The sequence below is a fragment of the Schistocerca serialis genome, chromosome 2 (assembly GCF_023864345.2).
Source record: "Schistocerca serialis cubense isolate TAMUIC-IGC-003099 chromosome 2, iqSchSeri2.2, whole genome shotgun sequence".
In the NCBI taxonomy this organism is placed as follows: Eukaryota; Metazoa; Arthropoda; class Insecta; order Orthoptera; family Acrididae; genus Schistocerca; species Schistocerca serialis.
Window position 1 is genome coordinate 496,701,527 of NC_064639.1, and position 24,887 is coordinate 496,726,413.

At 38.6% G+C, this 24,887-nt stretch overlaps 1 protein-coding gene across 1 annotated transcript in view; it reads right to left on the reverse strand.

The window, feature by feature from the left end:
* Positions 1-2,085: 2,085 nt before the first annotated feature.
* The window catches only part of LOC126457434 (pH-sensitive chloride channel 2-like), a 276,278-nt gene continuing 253,476 nt past the window's right edge, over positions 2,086-24,887 (reverse strand). Inside the window, exons 9-10 of the mRNA XM_050093705.1 lie at positions 14,455-14,647; positions 2,086-3,499 (exon numbers count right to left, since the gene is read on the reverse strand). Of these exons, the coding sequence (XP_049949662.1) occupies positions 3,266-3,499; positions 14,455-14,647 (427 nt within the window). The 3' untranslated portion in view covers positions 2,086-3,265. The remainder of the gene's footprint in view (positions 3,500-14,454; positions 14,648-24,887) is intronic.

Genomic DNA, 24,887 nt, shown 5'->3' on the forward strand with positions numbered 1-24,887 from the left:
TCAGTTTATCCAGGTCCCATCTCCTTAAATTCCCACCTTTTTGCAGTTTCTTCAGTTTTAATCTACAGGTCATAACCAATAGATTGTGGTCAGAGTCCACATCTGCCCCTGGAAATGTCTTACAATTTAAAACCTGGTTCCTAAATCTCTGTTTTACCATTATATAATCTATCTGATACCTTTTAGTATCTCCAGGATTCTTCCAGGTATACAACCTTCTTTTATGATTCTTGAACCAAGTGTTAGCTATGATTAAGTTATGCTCTGTGCAGAATTCTACAAGGCGGCTTCCTCTTTCATTTCTTCCCCCCAATCCATATTCACCTACTATGTTTCCTTCTCTCCCTTTTCCTACTGACGAATTCCAGTCACCCATGACTATTAAATTTTCGTCTCCCTTCACTACCTGAATAATTTCTTTTATCTCGTCATACATTTCATCAATTTCTTCATCATCTGCAGAGCTAGTTGGCATATAAACTTGTGCTACTGTAGTAGGCATGGGCTTTGTGTCTATCTTGGCCACAATAATGCGTTCACTATGCTGTTGGTAGTAGCTTACCCGCATTCCTATTTTCCTATTCATTATTAAACCTACTCCTGCATTACCCCTATTTGATTTTGTGTTTATAACCCAGTAATCACCTGACCAGAAGTCTTGTTCCTGCTGCCACCGAACTTCACTAATTCCCACTATATCTTACTTCAACCTATCCATTTCCCTTTTTAAATTTTCTAACCTACCTGCCTGATTAAGGGATCTGACATTCCACGCTCCGATCCGTAGAACGCCAGTTTTCTTTCTCCTGATAACGACATCCTCCGGAGTAGTCCCCGCCCGGAGATCCAAATGGGGGACTATTTTACCTCCAGAATATTTTACCCAAGAGGACGCCATCATCATTTAATCATACAGTAAAGCTGCATGCCCTCGGGAAAAATTACGGCTGTAGTTTCCCCTTGCTTTCAGCCGTTCACAGCACCAGCACAGCAAGGCCGTTTTGGTTATTGTTACAAGGCCAGATCAGTCAATCATCCAGACTGTTGCCCCTGCAACTACTGAAAAGGCTGCTGCCCCTCTTCAGGAACCACACGTTTGTCTGGCCTCTCAACAGATACCCCTCCGTTGTGGTTGCACCTACGGTACAGCTATCTGTATCGCTGAGGCACGCAAGCCTCCCCACCAACGGCAAGGTCCATGGTTCATGGGGGGGGGAAGTGAATGATAAACCACTTATTTACTAATGTAGACACAAAAAAAAGAAAAGTAATACATGCCCTTCTCTTGTGGGTGTGGCCTTGCATGGACCCATGGCGTATTCATATCAGTGTAACAACAGTGGAAGTGCCTAGGTCTCACACACACTGCTGCGAGGCAGCATCTGACAATGGGTCATATAGTGCCAGCAGCCAGCTGAAGCTGGCATAGCATTCTGGCAGGTCGAGCTGACCCTGCTTAGCACAGAAAGCAGTGGCAAGGCAAAGATTGCAATGAGAAAACTGGATGGCCTGATGGCCCAAACAATGGAATTCATTGTAAGGGTCATGTGCTGATGATGACAGGCGTCCATCAGATGCTGGAAGGTCCAGTAGCACAGCATCTATCTACATCTACATCTACATGGGTACTCTTCAAATCACATTTAAGTGCCTGGCAGAGGGTTCATCAAACCATCTTCACAATTCTCTATTATTCCAATCTAGTACAGCATGCGGAAAGAATGAACAACTATATCTTTCCATACGAGCTCTGATTTCCCTTATTTTGTCATGGTGATTGTTTCTCTCTATGTGGGTTGGTGTCAACAAAATATTTTCGCGTTGGGAGGAGAAAGTTGGTGATTGGTCACTAGTTATGGTCACCTGCTTGCACCTGCCTGGTAGCTTGATAGGAGAGTATAAACAATGACAATTGTCTGGTTGCCTGGCAACAATGGCATACGTGGCCATTTGGTGCAGTTTTGCATCATAACTGAGAAATGTGAGAAACATGTGAAGCAGGTGCATTCAGATGCAAGTTAGTCAGTTGATAAAGGTAAGAAACAAGGAATTTCAAACAAGCATCACTTAAAAAATTAGTCATGATTCTTTTAGTCCTGAAGTTTTATTTGTGTGCATAGCTTAAAAAGTTTCACTTACTACAGTGAATCAGTTGCATAGTCACACTCCGACATACATTCCAAATAAGATTAAGTACAACATAAAAGTGCTTAATACATTAAATATGTTAACAGAAATGGAGGAAGCTGCATTAAATCATTTTATTATGATTTGGAATGTGATGCAGAAGCTGTTACATACCTGAAGAACCAGATTTCTGCATATTGTAATTATAATTATTTTACTACAATGCGATCCATGACTTTAAGAAATTGCTGTGAATTGCAAACCATACCAAATTCAGGCAAAAGTATTTGTACTTTTATTTAATATTTTACAGATTCTCCTATATGTCTTCTTACACACAGGTACAGAAGGAAAATATTTTTAAAAATTGCTGTTGTTACACAGGCCAATCACTCCAAACAATTTCAAATTTATTATAGTCCTACTGAAATAAAAAAGAACTTTCATGCTGAGCTTCCTCATTAGCCAGAATTCAGTCACAGACACTACTTACATAGCACTTGTGTGACATGTTCCTTTGCTTTATGATTTGTACTATGCAGTATATCCACAAACATTCTTTAAACATTCATTTCATTATTCTTAAATGAGTCATGATGAGAGATTTATATACAAATATATTTTACATATAAAACAGCCTTACTTACTAAAATGTTATTAGTTAATTTCTTCAACAAAATTTAAATATAGGCATACATAAATAATACCAGTCTTCTGACACAAAGTATTTACAATGAGATTTTTTGGCACTTACACTCACATAATGCTTTCTGAGATGTAATTAAATATTAAATCTTCATTGGCCTGCTCAACTGAGCATGATTTCTTAATGAAACCAAGAGCATACACATTTTATTGCATCAGGCCAGCTTGATACTCAATCATATTTTGGATTTTCTAAGACATATAAGTACAACTATTATTTGTTGCTTCTGTAGTCACTTGGAACCTTAATGTCGGTTAGGCACTGATACCTGCAAGCAAATCCACAACTTGCACTAAAATGTTTACACATCACAGTTCTTTCAGATGCAGTGGCAAGTTTTTGTGCATCTTTTTATTGTATATGAACAAATTCAATATGTCTTCACTTTTGTGGCAACTGCCAGCAAGGCTTAAAATCTGTGTTGATGGATTTTCAGAAAATCCATACAAAAGACCAATAAAATAGATTGAATATAAGAAATGCAATGGGAAACACGATTCGACTTCGTTTGTCTATCCATTGAGATATCTCCTTAGGTGTCATTGTTGTGAAAGATGCTGGTTGTGATTGTGATGTCTGGTTGCTTGAAGGCACTGGGAGACTGATCACACAGTTCCCATCACCATTTCCAGTGGGATTGGGAACATCAAGCAAGCTGGATACAGTCTGGAATGAAACAATGAGTTAAAATTAATATTATAGTGAGATACATTATTTTTGAAGTAGAGAAGGAACATTAAGACCTAAAACTGTATAAATTATATTTCCCTTCTAGTGGTTCTGATGAGATATTCTAGACCGAATGCACCCATAAGAAACATCACCAATATTTTGAATTCAATTGCCTAAGAGAATTTTTTCATAATCAAGACTAATAGAAATTTAATCTCTAGAAATACTTATTCTGCTTTTGCTAAAGAGACAGTAGTGTCATATCTCAAGGATAATTTGAAGTACTTAATTCTGGGCAGAAGTGTTTAGAAGAACTGCAGCTCAAGTTAGAGAACAATTGACCAAGCACTGAGTAAATATTTACCTAGTATAACAGTTCATGATGAGAGGAACCCTCCATGGTATAACAGTCCCAGTAAAGAAACTTCTATAAAAACAACAACTTCTGCACGATATGTGTAAAACAAGGAACAGAGCTCTAAAATGAGAGATGCTAAATGAAATGCATTTGACTGTCAAAAAGACATTGCTTGAAGTGTTCAGTGACAACCACAACAGACTGTTGTTGAAAAACATATCATAAAGCCTCAAAAAAATTCTGGTCTTATGTTACGGCCATTAGTGGCACCAAAGTTAGTGTCAAGACACTCTTGGAAGATAAAAGAACAAAAAAAAATTACTTTAGAAAACTGTGGAGCCTAGTTCCATCAAAATGGAAAATGTATTTAAAACCCAAATGGTGCAATTTGAAAGAAAATCATTAGAATGAAGATACATAAAAATATCTTGCAGTGATCAGGAGCTCCTGGAAGCAAACCATGTAAAGTTCTTAGGCCTAAACCCAGGCAAAAATTTAAATTAGAAGGTACACATAGACTTCTTAGCAAATAAACTGAGTAGCTTAGCATTTGTAACTTGTATTTTGTCAGGTGTCCCAAACACAGACATCAAGGAGATAGTCTTATCACTGTTACTTTGAGCTGGTTATTTGTTATTGCATAAGCTTCTTGGGGCATTTTGAGTGCTACAGCCTTACCAGAAACTACCTTCCTGTGGCATGAGTACTTATAAACAAAGTTCACACAGGAACTAAATAAGAACTACTATCACCTACAACTTCACTAAAATGAAAAGTAAGATAACAAATTACATCTCTATGAGCTATCATTGTTGTCATTGCTCACATGTGTCTGTGTATAAGGCTATACACAATGTTGAGTTGAAGACTGCTGTTATCACAGCTAAGAATAAAGTTAAAGGCATCGCTTCTTGTGCTGTTATTGATGGACTGTGCGTGTTTTTAGACTGTAGATTTGACTTTGCTTTAAGTCAGGCTGGTGCTACTCCACCTGGCAACTGTAATGGTTGGTTAACTGTTGTGTTTGCTAAATGTGGAGGCAAAAGTGTGTACGGTCACCTTGAGAGTTTTGCTCATAGAGATGTAATTTGCTACCACAATTTTCATTTCAGTGAAGTTGTAGGTGCTCTCTGGGTTCTCTGTGGCGCCCCTGTGTCTCTGGGTGTCTCTGTGAATGTGTGTGTCTCTGTGACAGGTGTTAAAGACGTGCTGGCTTAAGTAACACAACCACTTAAAGAAGCTGTTAGTTTCTGGTGAGGCCGGGCATGGCACAGGGCTTAGTATCACTAGGTGCATCAAGGAGAAAAATTCATTTCCGGTTGTGCAATGGCATTGCAAAAGAAAATGATTAGAAGCAAAGGATTTCTGATGGTCCACTTTCTTTTTTTAAATTCTATTCCCTGTACACATATGAGGTTTGGATTTTATTACACGGAGAATGACATTCACTTGTACCTCTCTGTTTTCAGCATACCGTAACTACAACACTCATCACAGCAAGAATTTTAAATTTCTAACACAATGTTTGAAGTCCTATGATCGAAGGTCACAGTATGTGGGGATAAAAATTTACATTAAACTAGCAGATTATGTTTATTGTACTTGGAGCTTGGTTTGTTGAAAAGACTGCTCTTTACTCTTCTGGTGGCAAAGTGTTATTAATACTATTTGTGACATGACATTCATTTGTTATCATTTGGAGAGAGAAGTTTGATCATGAGTCACACTTAAGGGGCACATGCACGGTGATTGGTGAGGTTGGCTCAGCCAGGCAGCAGGCAAGAGGAGGATGGAAAATGGCAGCGAGCAAGTGGTCAGTGGCAGACCATTTCACATAAACCTGTCAGTTTCAAACAGCTGATGATTATGTGACATCATGTGGGTTTAGCCCATTCCACCACATGGCTTTAAGACAATGCTTTATCCGTGTTTGCAGGGATTATATGCAAACGCAAATTAGTATTAAAAGTATGGTATGGCAAATGAAAGAAGCTGAGATGCTGATACGATTTATATGAATTTTATATCAAAATATATTAAATAAATAAATCTGCAATAAGTGCAATTTACTGAATAATTTATAACCTTTGAACCAATTCAAGTACAAAATAGAGCAATTGCTCATTTTAAAGGTCTCATTGAAATGCAACAACTGACATACTTGTATAATTTGCAGCATAAATATTGCACTGGTAAAACACCAATTTTATTAATTTGTTGACAATAATTAATTAAAACAAATAATACAAGATAGACACACAAACAGCAAGGCAGTGTATGATAGCAGGTATCGTTCAACATCATCAGTTTGTAATATTTGTAATTATTATATGTTGTCTGTGTTTATTCATAATTTTTGCATAGTTCTGCCCATGTTTGTTTACAATGAAATGAACACCCTTAGCTGCTTATAGGTGTTGACATACGTCAACGGGGACAGATGAAAATGTGTGCCCCAACTGGGACTCGAACCCAGGATCTCCTGCTTACATGGCAGACACTCTATCCATCTGAGCCACCGAGGACACAGAGGATAGCATGACTGCAGGGATTTATCTCTGGCACGCCTCCCATGAAACCCACATTCTCAATGTATTGTCCTGCACTACATTCATAGTGCCCCCGCCCATTATACTCATTACTTGTGGTGCGTTGCCGATTCCTGTAAGAGTTCGGGCACTGTTTGTGCATTCACACAGAAGAAGAAGATGGTCAAGTGGCCGGTGAGCCTTAACTATATATTTACTAAGATGGTATCTGTTCTTTCAGACATGTTTCATTTGACATCAGCCTCCTAGACTGTTCTATTTTATTCATGCACTTTAACAGATGTTAAATGCACGTGTCTGGGGGTAAAAAGGATAGGAGATCATCCATGAGTTAGACAATGAGAACCAGTGAACAGGTGCATTTGCTGCCCCATTCCATTCTGCCATCCATAACATATTGAAGAATTCACAGAGTACAATTTCACAGTTTGAACAGGGGAATTATATATATTTTTAAGTTTTTTGTTATATTTAAAATTATTGTGACTACTTTATAGCTGTATCTGAGGAAAATATCTGACTTCAGCTGCCAGAGACTATGGTCATTTGTGTGTATGTGTGTTATGTTCCATACTGGATTTTCCATTGTTTGTATCTGAGGGAGGTATGTAAAAGATTTGCATTCATCTTAAAAATGATTTCATTGTAGATCTGGACAGGCCTTCTAAAATTTTAGAAAATGAAATGAACAAAACATATTTCACATTAAAATCCCAGAATTATCAACATACATTTATCAGTGTTCCATATACTCCAGTAACCCTTAGGAATGCTCTTCACTGCATGCACTTGAAGTGTGCTTCCTGATATTTGTAGCAAGTCTGTTGCTTCCACATGCTTGTTGCAAGTCTAACAGCAGTGAAGAGAGCAGTAACAATGCTGCTGTCACTTTTAACCACTATGAAATACTTTAGATGCAATACTGTTTCATATAATTTAGAAGTTCTTTAGAGTAACCTATGAACATAACAGAAAACTTTATTTTTTTAATTTGATCATAAATCTAAATATTTACACAAAGGACTCCTGAAAATGACAGTACCATTCCTAGAAACAGTCTATCCTAAAGCAGAATGTAAGTGGCCTTTGTTGTTATTTATGTTCCATCATTGCATCAGTGGAAGAACTCCTAATGCTTTTGCTTCTGGTTTGGCTCTATGGTTACCCTACATTAAACCATCGCACAAATGCCAAAGTGATTGATATCAGTATAAGTGACCATGGGATAGAAAATCAACTGAAATAAGTCAACAAAGGTCAGACCACTGGACCTGATGAGTTATCAATATATGAAAGAAGGGGCTGCTCTTTTAGCAGCAGTGTTCTGTAGGTTGCTGAGGGAGTGTAGCACTGGAAAACAATTCAGGTCATTCCAGTTTTTGAGCACGCAAGTTATTGTGACATTTTTTGTAGACCAAAAATCACCTCTATAGGAATCAACATAGGTTCTGAAAACAGTGATTATGTGAAACCCAGCTCTTTATCTTCATCCTCTAGACCCAGAAAGCAGTAGATACCAGCGCCCAGTTTGATGCAGTGTGCTTCACTTCTAAAAGATGTTCAGTACAGTTCTGCATTGCTACCTAATGACCAAAATAAGAGGGTACAGAATATCAGATCAGCTGCTAGCAGCCCACCTCTGAACTCCTTTGACGACTTCCTTTTAATCTTACCTGGTGGGATCACAGACACTCAAGCAGTGCTCAAGAATGGGTCACACTAGTGTTCTATATAAAGTCTCCTGTACAAATGAACCACACTTTCCTAAAATTCTCCCACTAATCCAAAGTCAACCATTCACCTTTCCTACTGTAATCCTTCATGCTCGTTACATTTCATGTCACTTTGCAGTGTTATGCCTAAATATTTAATTCACATGACTGTGTCAAGTGGCAGACTACTAATGCTGTACTCAAACATTATGGATTTCTTTTTCCGACTCATCTGCATTAACTTACATTTTCTACATTTAGAGCCAGCTGTCATTCATCACACCAACTAAAATTTTTGTCTAAGTCATCTTGTATCATCCTACAGTCACTCAACAACAACTCCCCATACACCACAGCATCATCAGCAAACAGCCACAGATTGCTGCTCACCCTGTCCATCAGACTGTTTACATATATATAAGGAATAACAGCAGTCCTATCACACTTCCCTCGGCACTCCTGATAATATTCTTGTCTCTGATGAAAACTTGCTGTCGATCGCAGTATATTGGGTTTTATCAGTTATGAAGTCTTTGAGCTGCTCATATAGCTGGCAAGCTATTCCATATGCTCATACCTTTGTCAACAGAATGGTGTGGGGCACCGTGTTAAATGCTTTTCAGAAATTTAGGAATGTAGAAGCTGCATGCTACCCTGGTTACTGTGGATGACAGGGTATCATACGAGAAGGGGGCAAACTGAGTTTCACGTGAGCAATGCTTTCTAAAACCATGCTGATTTGTGGACAGAAGTCTCAAGGAAATTTATTATATTCGAACTGACAATATGTTCAAGAATTTTCCAGAAAGCTGATTTAAGCATATTGGTCTGAAATTTTGAGTGTTTGTTCTTTTAGCCTTCTTATATATGGACCTTTGTCTCTATTAATCATGCTAGATAAAGGTCTCAGTGCTTTTCCTATTACTAGTTTTGTGTAGTCACCCCATTTTAGGTTGCTTCAAATGAGTAATCTCAGTTATTCTAATAATGTTACTGTTTCCTGTGATTTATTGCCAATAGTATAACTGAAGAAGAATGGATCTATCCATCTCTTAATGTACAAACTGTTACATATGTTTATATTGATGGTTAACTGACAACACTACCTCTAAACTTCAATCCAAAGCAAGTTTTCCTACGTTTCCCTACCTAATGCCATTGCAACATTCATGTATATAACAGAATCATTTACAGACAGCCTCATGAAGCATCTCTCATTATTTGCCTATGTGTTTGTACTCTTACCCATTTCAACCTCTGTAGGTAATAAACATTCTGATGAGTGCACATAGCCATATATATCATCATGAATGTTTTCAAACACTTTCTCAGTTATGCTACTTTCATTCCAGGGGCTGCCAAATCATTAATGTACTACTAAGACCTTATCAATGTAAAGTGAACTCCAATGAAAAAATACATTATCTTCCTATCAGTAAATGGTGAAAAAATTGGTAGCCTATGTAATTATGCAGCCACTAGTCTTGTGTGTAAGCTAGATTTATGGACTGCACCTAACAGCATTCCTGTGTGTGTGCTGCATCTTCTATGGTCCTTCATTTTCATCACAGTTCAGCACCTATGGCACATACCAGTGTAGTAATATTTTTGACAGAATTGCAACATTGTACACAAGTAATGAAATGACCGATTTGCTACTTGACTACAATTAAACTGATGGTACTAACAGACTTGCTTACTGTTGTATGCTGTGTCCCAACATAAATCCTCTGTATCATTTCACATTCACAGTAACTGACAGAAGACTGTGAGAAACTAGGAAAGTGAAGGTAGGTGTCAAATTTTCCAACTGGAATTTTTCCAAATTTGTAATGTGAATGTGTTATTCACTTTTTTGGTATGTACAGAAGTACTGCATCATACTGAGAAACTTACCATACATATTGTAGATTTTCTGAATACTATATCAATTTGTCTGCATTTCTGTCCAGTATTAGTTGTCAAAAGTGGTTGCCAACCATTTATGCTTATTCTGAATGGTTGTTTTCTAATACTTTGGTGAGTACTAGCACTCACCAAGTGTTGGCCAAATCTCGTACTAGTTTTGGAGAGTTGTCTATAGACAAGAGCTAGATCGAGACTTTCTCCAAGAAGTTCAGGCAGTTGTTGTGGAGGACCACCCACAATGTGTAACAGTTTGCACAATACAATGGTGTCTACAGTGCTGCATACTCCAGTCACAATTTCCTTTTTGGTGCTATTTACCAATGAACACACAATCAGTGAAGATGCCACTATAAATGCACAGAGCACTCATTTTTGTGCTCATGAAAATGCATGTGTAAGAATTTAGTAGCAACCAATGCAGATTATGTTTGAACAAATATGATCAGATCATTGGGCCGTATCTAGTGCCAACCAGTCTAAACCTATCTATTTCATTTTCTTACAGTCTTCTTACTGCCATATTGAATGAGGTGCCACTGTCAGTTCACAGCATAATGTGAGTGAAAAATGATGGAACTCCAGTTTATTTTTAAGTAAATGTGCAGCACCACCTGGACATCACATTCTAAAAACAGCAGAGGTGGACCTGTTCCATGGCCACCATGATTCCTATGAAAATTATGATATATAATACTCCTGTTATATCAGAAGATGATATAATTACACACTGTGACTGAAACACTGATGCAAGGATGGAGTGAGCTGGGTTTCACAAGACCTTTGTTTGCAGACTCCAGGTTGACTACCATTAAGAGCAGGTCATAACAAAGAGGAATAAAATATGTTCCATAATTTATAACAAACTGATGTCAATGATACATACCTACAGTTACCTGCAATGAGTCTTTAAGAAAATGGGAATTACCTGCACCTTTTCAAAATCACTTGGAATGCTTTGTTTCCCCTGTGACCTATAAAAATTCTTGTTAGAGGAAGAGCAAGCTTTTTTGTACAATCTATTTAGAGCTGTACAGTCACCTTATCATTCCCTATTGACTTTCCTTAACTGAGAAATTTTTGGTGGTTTTCTGTCTTGTGATAATTTATCTCAATATCACCCATTTTGTGGTGACTGAAAGGTGGAACTGTATGGCAATGTTCTTCAGCGAAACGATTTCAGAAGACCAGATTCTGTTCTTCAGTCTTCTCTCTGTCAACTTCTGTTTCAGTGCCCACTTGATCACTGAGTGACAATAGATAATTTTGATCAATTTTCTGACTTTGTGTCAAACCAAACCTTCTTAGGATTTTTCTCCAGACTGATCACCAAACTCACTGAATGCTTTCCACATTAATTTATTTATATTAATTTTGTTTTCATTCAGCTTTGTTTGTCAACAGAAGTCTGTCTTCTCTTGAATCTTTGCTTTTGTGGCAATTTTCTTACATGAATTGTCATGGGTATTTCTGATTCCTGTAATGTCACCCCGGGTTTGGTGACACATCAGATAGCAAGGTGTCGACACATACGAAAAAAGGCCAGAGTTCATACGTTCATGTGAGGCAGAAGGTAGGCTAGTGATGACACATTGGCACCAAATTTTACCACCATTCTGCCCAACTTCACAGTGGATGTGTCACATGATGGGAAGGTCATCACATCAACCCTTGCCCATGTCTCACCCACTTCTCTTGATTTCTGTTCAATGGAGGTCAAAACAATGATGCCTTGCATTGAAATCATGCTGGTTTCTGATAGCTGACTGAAGAAACTGTTTCAGGCACACCATCACTCAGAATCAACACAAAAAGTCCTCATTAGATGACATAAGGGGCATCAATGAAACCACACTTTCCCCTCAGTCATTCATTTACACACATCACATACATTAATAAAATGGCAAAAGGGTCACACAAACATTCCCTAGTTTGGCAACAATCTCAGTGCCTTACAGAGACAAATCTTGAGTAATTCTAGGCACCTGCAGGCAGATAACCCCTTCAACGTCCTCAGATTCCACATGTCTGCAAACAGGTGCCATAGCAGCAGCATAGTACCATTCAGTTGAAGCATATCAAAGGGATTGTCTGCCTGTAGGTGACTAGAAATTGGTCAAGGGTCATCTCTATACAGATACATTTGTAAAGTGCTCAACAAAGATGTATGGATAGCACTGAGGGTGTTGCTTAAGCAGGGGATGTTAGAGGGAACCCTTGCCATTTTGTTTTTGCAACAGTCAACTTTTCACTGCTAGAATTTGGCAAGGGGAGAAGAAGTAGTGGCATAAAGTTCCTGTCACCAGTCTTCATCAAACCTCTTTTTGTCATGAAATGAGTGTATGCAATATGTTTGATGGTGATCCTGTCGAATGGGGGCATTATAACAGGGACATACTTGCAGTTTCCTCTTTCTGATCTGCAATAACAAATACTCTCTTCCATGATTAATGTGGATGATCCACTTCTTTTTCCTATTATAGTATTCAATTCATCACTGAGCAGCTGGAGGGGTTCCTCTAACCTGAAAAACTTCCTATTGATTTGAAAAGTTTTCGATTTATTTGTGCTGACATGAAGAGGACAACAGAGATTAGAGCTTGTTAGCAAATTGCATATACCACAGAAGTTCAGATGTCTTTTTCTGGGTATGTAGAGACATCCAACAGAAGAATACTGTGATGTACACTGAGCATGCTATAACCATTCAAACTACAGGAGTTAATAAACCAAATAAAAGACTTATTTGATGGTGGAATCTAAAAGGCATAACTGGAAAATTCTTTTCACCTTCTCTTAAAGAGTGATTCCAAGGTACTTGACATTAAATGTGTTAGATCTAGGGATCCTGTTACCATGAAATTATACAGCACAATTATACAAGAAGTTTCACTTCAACATATGTGTAATGTTGGTTCATTACATAATAAAATTAAAAAATAATTTTATATGCATATAATTAATATTAATCCAATCTTTAAATTTATATTTGGCTTTTAAGCATTTTCTCATATTTCTGCTTTCATCATTTCTTTTGTGTCATATATAGAAGAACTGCAGTATTTTTTTCTGGGGATATAACTTACAACAATTTTTCATGAGATAAAGCAAACCACTGCCTTTTATTTTCTTGTATACAAGTTACAAGGTCTGTTCAAAAAATTCCAGAACATTTGTAATTTTGCACCAATGGTGTCTTGGAACAAAATGCTATTGGCATCCCTGCACATGCCTTTGTTTAATGTGTAACTACCAGAAGTTTCAGTGTTGTATGTCTGTTAGCTATTGTTCAGTGCTGTTTTGAGTAGAATGTTGTGCTGCATAGTTTGTGAGAAATGGTGGAGCTAGAGGAGCAATTCGTTTGCATTAAATTTTCTGTGAAACTCAAGAAAACCTTCACAGAGGCACACCAAATAATGCAGGAAGCCTACAGTGATGAGTGCTTAAACTGTACTCATTGTTACAAATGGTTCACACAGTTTAAAACTGGCTGGACAGAGGTTAAAGATGACCCTCATTCAGAACACCCTTCTACGTCTACTATTGACTCTTTTGTCAGGAACATCAACAAAATTGTGTGTGTCAATCAAAGACTGATTGTCTGAGAGATTGCAGAAGAATGTAAGATTTCAGTTGGTCATGAAATCCTGACCCAGCATTTTGGAATGCATCGTGTTGCTACCAAGTTTGTCCTATGGCTCATCTTCCTTAAGAGAATCATAACTGGTAATGAGACATGGGTCTACAGTTATGAAGTTGAGACCAAGGTTCAGTCTTCAGAATGGGTTGGGAAAGGTTCTCCAAGACCAAAAAAAGCAGGTCAGGTCGAATGTCAAAGCCATGCCAATTGCATTCTTTGACTTTGGAGGATTCGTGTATCATGAATTTGTGCTGTAGGGACAAACTGTTAATCGATGGCATTATCAGGACATGTTGCGATGCCTATGAGAAAATGTGAGAGGGAAACAGCCTAAAATGTGGTGAGACAATCCATGGCTCATGCATCGTGATAACACACCTTCACATTCATCCCTGTTGGTGCATGACTATTGCATAAAAAATGAAATAGCTGCGTTGCCTCATCTTCTGTGTTCTTCAGACCTGGCCCCTGCGAACTTTTTTTTTTTTAATTTCCAAAGTTGAAAATCTCATTGAAGGAATGATGATTTGCAATGATAGATGAGATAAAAGAAAATTTGCAGACAGCACTTTGCGTGATCCAACATGAGGTGTACCGTGGCTGCTTCTGGAAGTGGAAATGGCATTGGGAGCAATGTATCAGTTGAGGAGGAGCATATTTCGAAGGATACCATGCATAATAAGTAAAAGGTCAGCATACAAAAATTTTGTGGACAAAGTTCCAGAATTTTTTAAACAGACCTCATATGTCTCTACTCCAGCTGTGGGTGGAAGTCTCATAGTCACCTGTGCAGAGTTGAGAGAAGGTATACTAGAACGTTGTGAGTCCATGCCAGATGGGCAAGAAGATGACCGCCCTAAAGGCTGTCCATCCTTCCTGTCATTCTGCTGCAGGCCCAGCTGGCGCCGTGCTGTCCTTGGTGTCAAGGTTGACTTAAGAATGTATTTGCTATTTACCTTCTTTAGCTCTACATCATGCCTGTACAGAAAGAATAATCATGTTTTACTGAATGAGTAACTTATATTAAGGACAGAAATGAATTTTTGTTATGGATGTTGGCAGCCTTTCACAGACAGATGTTATGGTGTTTATGTCCATTTATTTAAACATGTATCATATTTCATACATCATATACTGAAGGAAAAGCTCGAGGGATGTAAAATGAGTCAAGCTATTTCTTAACGTAGAACAGCATCTGTCAGATATAAATTCTGTGCACTAAATTAAGTAGCTCCCACTAAACCACTATATACTATTTGTGTTTCAACATCTTAAAATGAATGTACATGATTTGTAAATGATAATGGAAAGTACTGGTAGAGTGTACATAATTTAGGAGTAAAGGTAACAACTCTCTAAAAGCAAAGACACTGAGTCATATACACACAAATAAAAAATAAAAATAAAAATAAACAAAAACTGAAACTTTGATAGATTTCAGGCATATTCTTTTTTGAGCTAGTCTATTTTACACCTGTTTTATCACTCTCTTATTGTCCATCTGCATTGCTTGAAAAAGATTCACCCAAAAGCTAGGAAAGTTCTCAGTCTTGTTTAAGTGCCTATTGATGACTGAAAACCCCTACTATGTGGTAAGTTTCCGCCTTTACTCCTAAATTATGTATAGGTTTTGCCCTGTAAATATTAAAGATGAAGTCACACAAAGGAATGTATTGATGATACATAGTAAATGTTCTTCAAAATATGAATCTCCTCCAACAGTTCACAACTGCCAACAGTTTTCCAAGGTTCATGCACCTCCTTCTCTTGAATCGAGCTCCAGCCATTGCCTAGTACACATCTGCAGAGCAACAAGTTAAGTATTTAGCTTTTTCTGTGTTTTCTTAGTAGTATATTTCTTAAATTTCATGTGTATATTTCTATTTAAGAGGTGTAATCTTGTGTTTTCTAACTATAAATTGTAGAGTCTGCACTCTGTAGCACAGTTGTCATTTCTTCTGAACAGATAGCTATGCAGCTCATAGGGCATCAGCCTCCATTGATGACATCTCAGAAGGGTAGCAAGTTGCATATCTAGGTTTCTGCCTGTGCATTTGTAGCCAGTTCTTAAGCTAGTAATACTAGGATGGGTAGGATGTGTGCATACTGTGTGCAGATGCAGAAGAAGCTGGCCATAGTTCATGAACAGCTGAGTGTGTTTTTGGATTCAGTCATTCATCTTCAGGCTGCTGCCTCAGGGTAAGTGGTGGGAGAGAATCTAGCACATTGTAAGGGACACTTCAGATGTTGCTTGTTTCATCCAAGGGCTACCGATGCACCTCCTAGTGTACCCGACATGGTAGCTCCACTCTCACAGAAGGATGAGTGGCAGGTGGTAACATGTTTGTGTCACTTGAGGTGGAGGGCCAACATGAAGGCTGGCCATCTGGCCTTGACTGTTTGCCCTGTGAGCAAACAGGTGGCTGTTCCTCCAGCAGGGCCCAAGCAGGCACATAGAGGCAGGGGTTGATTAGTTATCAGGAGCTCGAATGTTAGGCACCTTCTGGAGCTCCTCAGGGAAATAGCATACAGGGCAGGAAATAAAGGCAAAGTGCACTCAGTATGTCTGCTAAGGTGCCTCATCTGAGATTTGGAAGGGGCCTTGCCTGTGACTACTGAGCATGCAGGGTCCAGTTGTCTGCAAGTTGTGGCACCAATGACAGCTGTCACTTGTGTCCTGAGGTATCCTCAGTTCATACAGGCACAGTTGGTAAAGGCTGCTGGCCTTGCACGTGGGGTGCAAGTTTGCAAGATTGTTCCCAGAGTTGATTGGTGTCCTTCAGTTTGGAGCCCAGTTGAGGGGCTCATCAAAAGGCTTCAACACTTCTGTTATGGTCTTGGCTGCAGATTTATGGACCTGCATTATTGGGTGGGGAACAATAGGACTCCCACTGATAGATCAGGTGTGCAGTACGCAAGGAAAGCAGTTACCTGGGTAGCAGAATACTTGTTGAATGCATACGGGGGCAGATAATGAAATCAGTGAACATTCAAATAATGACACTAAAGCTGTCAAACAAAGTTCCCAAATTTATTACTCTCCAGGAAATTTATTCTTCGGACTGAGAATTGGCTGAAACCAAAGGTAAAGAGCTCTGAGATATTTAACAAAACATGGAACGTATATTAAAAAGACATATTAGATGCTGTAGGAGGGGGAATGTTCACTGCAACTGACAAAAATATTCTCTATCTTGAGGTTGAATTTGAGTGGGACAGTGAAATTACCTGGTCATGTGTAAGAGGTCTATTGAAATTTAGTTATTGTTGGATGATTTTACCAGCCACCAAATTCTGCTGTGACAGTTTTAGAGTCACTCATAGAGAGTCTATGATTGTTGGTGTGAAAATACGCGGATAATGGAACATAAATTGGAGGGGACTTCAACGTAGTGAGTATAGACTGGGATGTCTACAGATTCATTGAATGGGGTACAGACAAACAGTCTTGAATATGTCAGACTTTTGAATATATTTTCTGAAAACTGTCTTGAGCAGCTAGTTTGACAGCCCACACACAATGGAAATATTTTAGACCTTGTAATTGCAAATGGGCTTCACTTCATTGATGACATCTTTATAGAGGTAGGGATTAATGATCATGAGACCATAGTGATGATGGTTATTCAATTTAATAACTCAATCAAGAAGGCTAGAAGAGTATTTCCACTAGAAAGAGCAGTTAAGCAGTTGTTAGCATCCCACTTAGACAATGAATTGACATCATTTAGTTCCTGCATGATAGACATAGAAGAATTATGGGCAATGTTTGAACGTATTGTAAATTGTGCTCTATAGAAGTATTGCCAAGTAAGTGGATTAAGGTTGGAAAAGACCCACCGTGGTTTACCAGTGAAATTCAGAAAATGCTGAGGAAGCCAGGCTTTTCTACTCTCAGTTCAAAAGGGAATGTGCAAATAACAACAGGCAAAAGTTACCGTATTTACTCGAATCTAAGCGGCACTCGAATCTAAGCCGCACCTGAAAAATGAGACTCGAAATCAAGGAAAAAAATAATTCCCGAATCTAAGCCGCACCTGAAATTTGAGACTCGAAATTCAAGGGGAGAGAAAAGTTTTACACCGCACCTCCAAATTGAAACAAAGTTGGTCCATTGTAATATGAGACACAATTTAGGTCGAATGAATGACGATACAGCTACAGTAGTTTGGTTCGAGTCGTAAGCTTAGCAGTTAAGCTTTACCAGGTAGCCATTGCTATGCGTCAGGCGCTCTGTCCGTATTTATACGGCTACCCTTCCTTTTTCACGTGCTTCGTCTGGTTTGAATTGATTGCTTATTTTTCTTTGATCTGATAAGTGCTGTTCTCTTTGTTATAGGTGTTTACGTCACTCTAAGCTGAAAATGCATTATTGCACTGTGTTATGCATTTTTTGTTGCATTCTGATAATGAGTGTTTACGGCCTGTCACCGCTCGCGGCATCGCTTGCTTTTGTGCGCGCTACCGCCGCTTACAATAAAAAGGAAGAGAGGAATTGTCTCATTAGCGAAACAATGGCAAGAGACTGCTATTTGTTGTTACTTACACTGCTGCTTTCTTTGATAATGATAAACAAGAACCAAATAATAGACTGCGTATGATAGAAGATGTGAACGAGAGTTTAGCAAAAATTTTTCTCCGTTTGAAAATCTTTGCAGACGCCTCTTTAGTACATTACATTCTGCATAGAAATTAGTCATCTCAGATTTAAAAATCTAGTCAGTTGCCGTGCTTCATTTCTGACTGTATCACTAATCGGCATAAGAATAATATGAATATAAACATGACATGATATGTATATTCTTTCGCGTTTGCTGTTGTCTCACTCTAGTTTCGTAGTTTATTAGGCAGACAGGATTTAAATGAGATAGCAGCAAACATGAAAGAATACATGGCAAAATGTTTACATTCGAATTATTCTTATGGTGAAGAGAATACTGCATGTGATTCACAATTCATAAAAGTTCCTATTAGCAACCATCACTTGTCACAGGTAGGAAAAAATTCAGAACGTAGAGTTGGCTATATTGACAAACATCTCAAACAGTCTAGCCAGTCTTGGGGCGTAGAAAAAAGCTCGTCTTCCACCTTTTTTTAAATTTATTTACTGACGCAGAGATTATGGTGCCAGTATTTATCTTTGTGCCTGCAAAGCATGCCTGTGTAGCGCTACATATATTCGATGGCAGAAGTTAAATGTGGCGGCACCTACCAACATTTTTCAGAACTTCCGCTTACTTTGCTCTCGATTCTAAGCCGCAGGCGGTTTTTTGGATTACAAAAACCGGAAAAAAAGTGCGGCTTACATTCGAGTAAATACGGTATAGTAGTAATTAATGTGCCTGTAAAAATATTGATGTGTGAAGCATACAACATCTACCACCATTATACCTTCACAAAAGGTCTTGCTGAAAACACAAGAAAATTCTGGTTCTAAGTAAAATTGCTAATTGGGTCTAAGGCTGCTCTCCATTCACTTATTGACTAGTGTGGTGTGGCAGTAGAATATAGGAAAAGGAAAGCCAAAGTTTCAAATTTCACATTTAAAAAATTTTTTGTGCACAAGAATCATACAAACATACCATTGTTTGATCATCACACAAACTTCCGCATGAAGAACATAGAAGAAAGCATTCCTGGCATAGAGAAACAATTGAAAGAGGTGAAAGCAAATAAGTTGCCAGGTCTGTATGGAATCTTAATTTGGTTTAAGAAAGAGTACTCTATGGCACTGTCCTCTTACTTAGCTTAAATTTATTGAGAATCTCTCATCTAGTGCAAAGCCAAAGTTATTGGAAAAAAACACAGATGATTGTGTAAATAAGAAGGATAAAAGAATGATCCCACAGAATTAAAGACCAGTATCCTCTGCATTAGTTTGCTGCATAATTTCTAAACAATATTCTCGGTTCAAACATAATAAATTTCCTTGAGATGGAAAAGCTTCTGTCCAGAATCAGCACAGTTTTAGAAAGCATTGTTTGTGCAATGTCAGCTTGCCATTTTTGCACACAATATCCTATGACCTGTGGATGAAAGGCAACAGGCAGATTCCATATTCTTAGATTTCCAAAAAGCATTTGACACGGCACCACCACTGAAGACTTTCAATGAAGGTACAAGCATTTGGAATAGGTTCCCAGATATATAAGGGGCTTGAAGACTTCTTAAGTAATAGAACCCAGTATGTTGTCCTCACGAGCGAGTGTTCATCTGAGACAAGGGTATTATCAGGTGTGCCCCAGGGAAGTGTGATAGGATTGCTATTATTTTATTTATACATAAATGATCAGCAGAGAAGGTGAGCAGCACTCTGTGGCTGTTTGTTGATGTCCTGTGGTGTACAGGAAGGTGTTATTGTTGACTGACAGTAGGATGACACAAGCTGACTCAGACAAAATTTTTAGTTGGTGTGATAAATGGCACCTAGCTCTGAATGTAGAAAAATGTTAATTAATGTAGATGAGTAGGAAAAACAAACCTGTATGTTCAAAAACAGAGTTAGTAGTGTGCTGCTCGACACAGTTCCATTGATTAAATATCTAGGTATAACATTGCAAAGCGATATAAAATGGAATGAGCATGTAAGGATTATAGTAGGGAATGTGAATGGTTGACTTGGTTTATTGAGAGAATTTTAGGGACATGTGGTTCATCTGTAAAGGAGACTGTACGTAGAACACTACTGCAACCTATTCTTTAGTTCTTCTTCAGTGTTTGGGATTCCCACCAGGTCAGATTAAAGGGAGTCATCAAAGCAATTCAGAGATAGGCTGCTAGATTTTTTACCAGTAGGTTCAATCAACATGCAAGTATTACAGAGATGCTCCAGGAACTCAAATGGGAATCCCCAGAAGGAAGGCAATGTTATTTTTGAGGAACACTGTTGAGAAAATTGGGAGAAGTGGCATCTGAAGCTGACTGCAGAATGAGTCTACTGTTGCCAATGTACATTTCGCATAAGCACCATGAAAACAAGATAAGACAAAGGAACTTAAGCTTGTACAGAGGCATATAGTCAGTCATTTTTCCCTTGCTCTATTTGAGAGTGGAACAGGTTATGAACTGACTAGTAGTGGTATAGAGTAATCTCTCCACACTCTGTATGGGGGCTTGTAGAGTACGTATGTAAATGTAGATGTAAGTGTAAACATCCGCATGGTTCTTCAGGCACATTGTCAAAACTACCTGGACCATCTCAGTCATCCTGAAAAAACACCCTTTCTTGCTGAGTTCCAAATGAACAAAAACAAGTTGGTGGGGTGCCAAATCTGGACTTTAGAATAATTCTCTGTAGGATAATTCAGGCACGGTGACATGGTATTTGACCAATGTCTCCCACAGAATTGGCAACATGTGACAAGATATATTGTCTTGGTGGATCACCTAGGTATTGACCATTTTTCTTTGGATATGGTCAACACTAATCCCTAAATGATTAAGTATTTATGCATAAAATTTAATGTTCAACATTTTTCCAATATGTACAAACACTTTATGGGACACATCTCTTACATCAGAGAAGCCAATTTTACTGATGAGTGGCTCATGTTGGCCCTTTTTGGTCAAGACGACAAGTTTGTTCATTTAATTTATTTTTTACTCTCTGGATCATACCAAGAATTCCAAGCCTTAACATTGGTTAGTCCTGCGTCAAAAAGAGTTGGATTAATCTTCAAATGTTCCAAAAGTCCAATATGAATTGTCACACCTTTCCTTTTGTTCATCTCACAAGACTTCTAATACCAACTTTGTGCACACCTTCTACATTTGCAAATCACCTATCATAATTCAGTGCATAACCAATTTCAACAAAGTTAAGATATAAATTTATTTATTTAGTGGTGATTATAGTTCTGAATGCACTACGTAAAATGTTGTATTGTATTGTACTGTATGGAACTCAGGACCTACAAACGATGGAGAGGCTTTGTCTGCACCATAGCCTGCAGTGGTGCACAGCACCACCACAGGCTACAACTGCCCTACACTGAACCCAGGGTTATTGTGCAGTTCGGCCCCAAGTGGACACCCCCGCGCCCCCCTCCCACAGGAACATCTCACACCAGACAAGCGTAACCCCAATGTTTGCATGGTAGAGTAAATATGGTGTACGTGTATCTGGAGAAAGTGTTTCACAGCATTGCTGACACAGTGTAAGTGAGGTGGAATAAGGGGAACCAGCCCGCATTCGCCGAGGCAGATAGTAAATCACCTTAAAACCATCCACAGACTGGCCGGCATACCAGACCTCAGCACTAATCAACCAGGCGGATTCATGCTGGGGATCAGCATGCCTTCCCACTTGGAAAGCAATGCGTTAGACTGCACGGTTAACCGGGAGGGTGTCACGAAAGACATACTGAAAGCCTGTACTATGAATTGTCAATTAATTTAATATTTTTTATTGTATGGATGTTTGTAATTGTTTTATTTATATGTTTACACATCTCTCATGTCATTTGTTCCTTTTTCCTTAGCAAAACAGCATACATTACTGATATCATGATTACTCATTACTTTAAGTCAGCTTTCTGTTTTGTATTTTTATGCAGCATTTAGTTGTTTCAATTTCATGCTCAATGATAAATTTTGTCTAAATAATCAGATTGTCATAAACTTCATTTAGACTCTCAAAGTAGATGAGGCTGATCATGAGAAAACTGCATTCATCCTCCCTGAGGGCCTGTATGAGTTTAAGGTAATGCCGTTTGGTTTGTGTAATGCACCAGCAACTTTTGAAAGGATGATGGATAATCTTCTAAGTCACCTGAAGTGGATGATGTGTTTTTGTTATTTAGATGACATTATAGTGTCCTCAGAGACATTTGATGAACACATAAAAAGACTGAAGGTCATTCTTTTTTTTATCAGTCTACTGACTGGTTTGATGCGGTCCGCCACGAATTCCTTTCCTGTGCTAACCTCTTCATCTCAGAGTAGCACTTGCAACCTACGTCCTCAATTATTTGCTTGACGTATTCCAATCTCTGTCTTCCTCTACAGTTTTTGCCCTCTACAGCTCCCTCTAGTACCATGGAAGTCATTCCCTCATGTCTTAGCAGATGTCCTATCATCCTGTCCCTTCTCCTTATCAGTGTTTTCCACATATTCCTTTCCTCTCCGATTCTGCATAGAATCTCCTCATTCCTTACCTTATCAGTCCACCTAATTTTCAACATTCGTCTATAGCACCACATCTCAAACGCTTCGATTCTCTTCTGTTCCGGTTTTCCCGCAGTCCATGTTTCACTACCATACAATGCTGTACTCCAGACGTACATGCTCAGAAATTTCTTCCTCAAATTAAGGCCGGTATTTGATATTAGTAGACTTCTCTTGGCCAGAAATGCCTTTTTTGCCTTAGCGAGTCTGCTTTTGATGTCCTCCTTGCTCCGTCCGTCATTGGTTATTTTACTGCCTAGGTAGCAGAATTCCTTAACTTCATTGACTTCGTGACCATCAATCCTGATGTTAAGTTTCTCGCTGTTCTCATTTCTACTACTTCTCATTACCTTCGTCTTTCTCTGATTTACTCTCAAACCATACTGTGTACTCATTAGACTGTTCATTCCGTTCAGCAGATCATTTAATTCTTCTTCACTTTCACTCAGGATAGCAATGTCATCAGCGAATCGTATCATTGCTATCCTTTCACCTTGTATTTTAATTCCACTCCTGAACCTTTCTTTTATTTCCATCATTGCTTCCTCGATGTACAGATTGAAGAGTAGGGGCGAAAGGCTACAGCCTTGTCTTACACCCTTCTTAATACGAGCACTTTGTTCTTGATCGTCCACTCTTATTATTCCCTCTTGGTTGTTGTACATATTGTATATGACCCGTCTCTCCCTATAGCTTACCCCTACTTTTTTCAGAATCTCGAACAGCTTGCACCATTTTATATTGTCGAACGCTTTTTCCAGGTCGACAAATCCTATGAAAGTGTCTTGATTTTTCTTTAGCCTTGCTTCCATTATTAGCCGTAACGTCAGAATTGCCTCTCTCGCCCCTTTACTTTTCCTAAAGCCAAACTGATTGTCACCTAGTGCATTCTCAATTTTCTTTTCCATTCTTCTGTATATTATTCTTGTAAGCAGCTTCGATGCATGAGCTTTTAAGCTGATTGTGCGATAATTCTCGCACTTGTCAGCCCTTGCCGTCTTCGGAATTGTGTGGATGATGCTTTTCCAAAAGTCAGATGGTATATCGCCAGACTCATACATTCTACACACCAATGTGAATAGTCGTTTTGTTGCCACTTCCCCCAATGATTTTAGAAATTCTGATGGAATGTTATCCATCCCTTCTGCCTTATTTGACCATAAGTCCTCCAAAGCTCTTTTAAATTCCGATTCTAATACTGGATCCCCTATCTCTTCTAAATCGACTCCTGTTTCTTCTTCTATCGCATCAGACAAATCTTCACCCTCATAGAGGCTTTCAATGTATTCTTTCCACCTATCTGCTCTCTCCTCTGCATTTAACAGTGGAATTCCCGTTGCACTCTTAATGTTACCACTGTTGCTTTTAATGTCACAAAGGTTGTTTTGACTTTCCTGTACGCTGAGTCTGTCCTTCCGACAATCATATCTTTTTTGGTGTCTTCACATTTTTCCTGCAGCCATTTCGTCTTAGCTTCCCTGCACTTCCTATTTATTTCATTCCTCAGCGACTTGTATTTCTTAAGTGTCTCCAACAAGGTGGACTGAAACTTAATCCAAGAAAGTGTCTCTTTGGAGCAAAATAAATCAAAATACTTGGACAACTTGTGTCAAATGAAGGTGTGCAGCTAGACCCGGAAAAGGTGAGATCTATAATGGAATTTCCTATTCTTAAAAGTATTAGAGATGTGAGAAGCTTCCTCGTATTATGTTCTTATTACCGTAATTTTATCAAAGACTTTTGTATCAAAGCAAGGCCACTACAAAAGTTATTAAAAGCCAATGCTAAATTTATCTGGGGTGATGCTCAACAAGATTCTTTCAAAGTGCTGTGAAAATTTTTGCCTACTAACCCTGTACTTTGTCTGTATGATGAGAGAGCACATACAGAACTACACACAGATGTCGGTGGGTATGGGATCAGTGCTGGTCTGGTGCAAATTTCAGATGGAAAAGAGAAGGTTATAGCCTATGCTTCTAGGACATTTACACAAGTCAAAAGAAACTACTCAGCTACAGAAAGAGAATGTCTTGCTGTGCTCCGGGCCATGTGC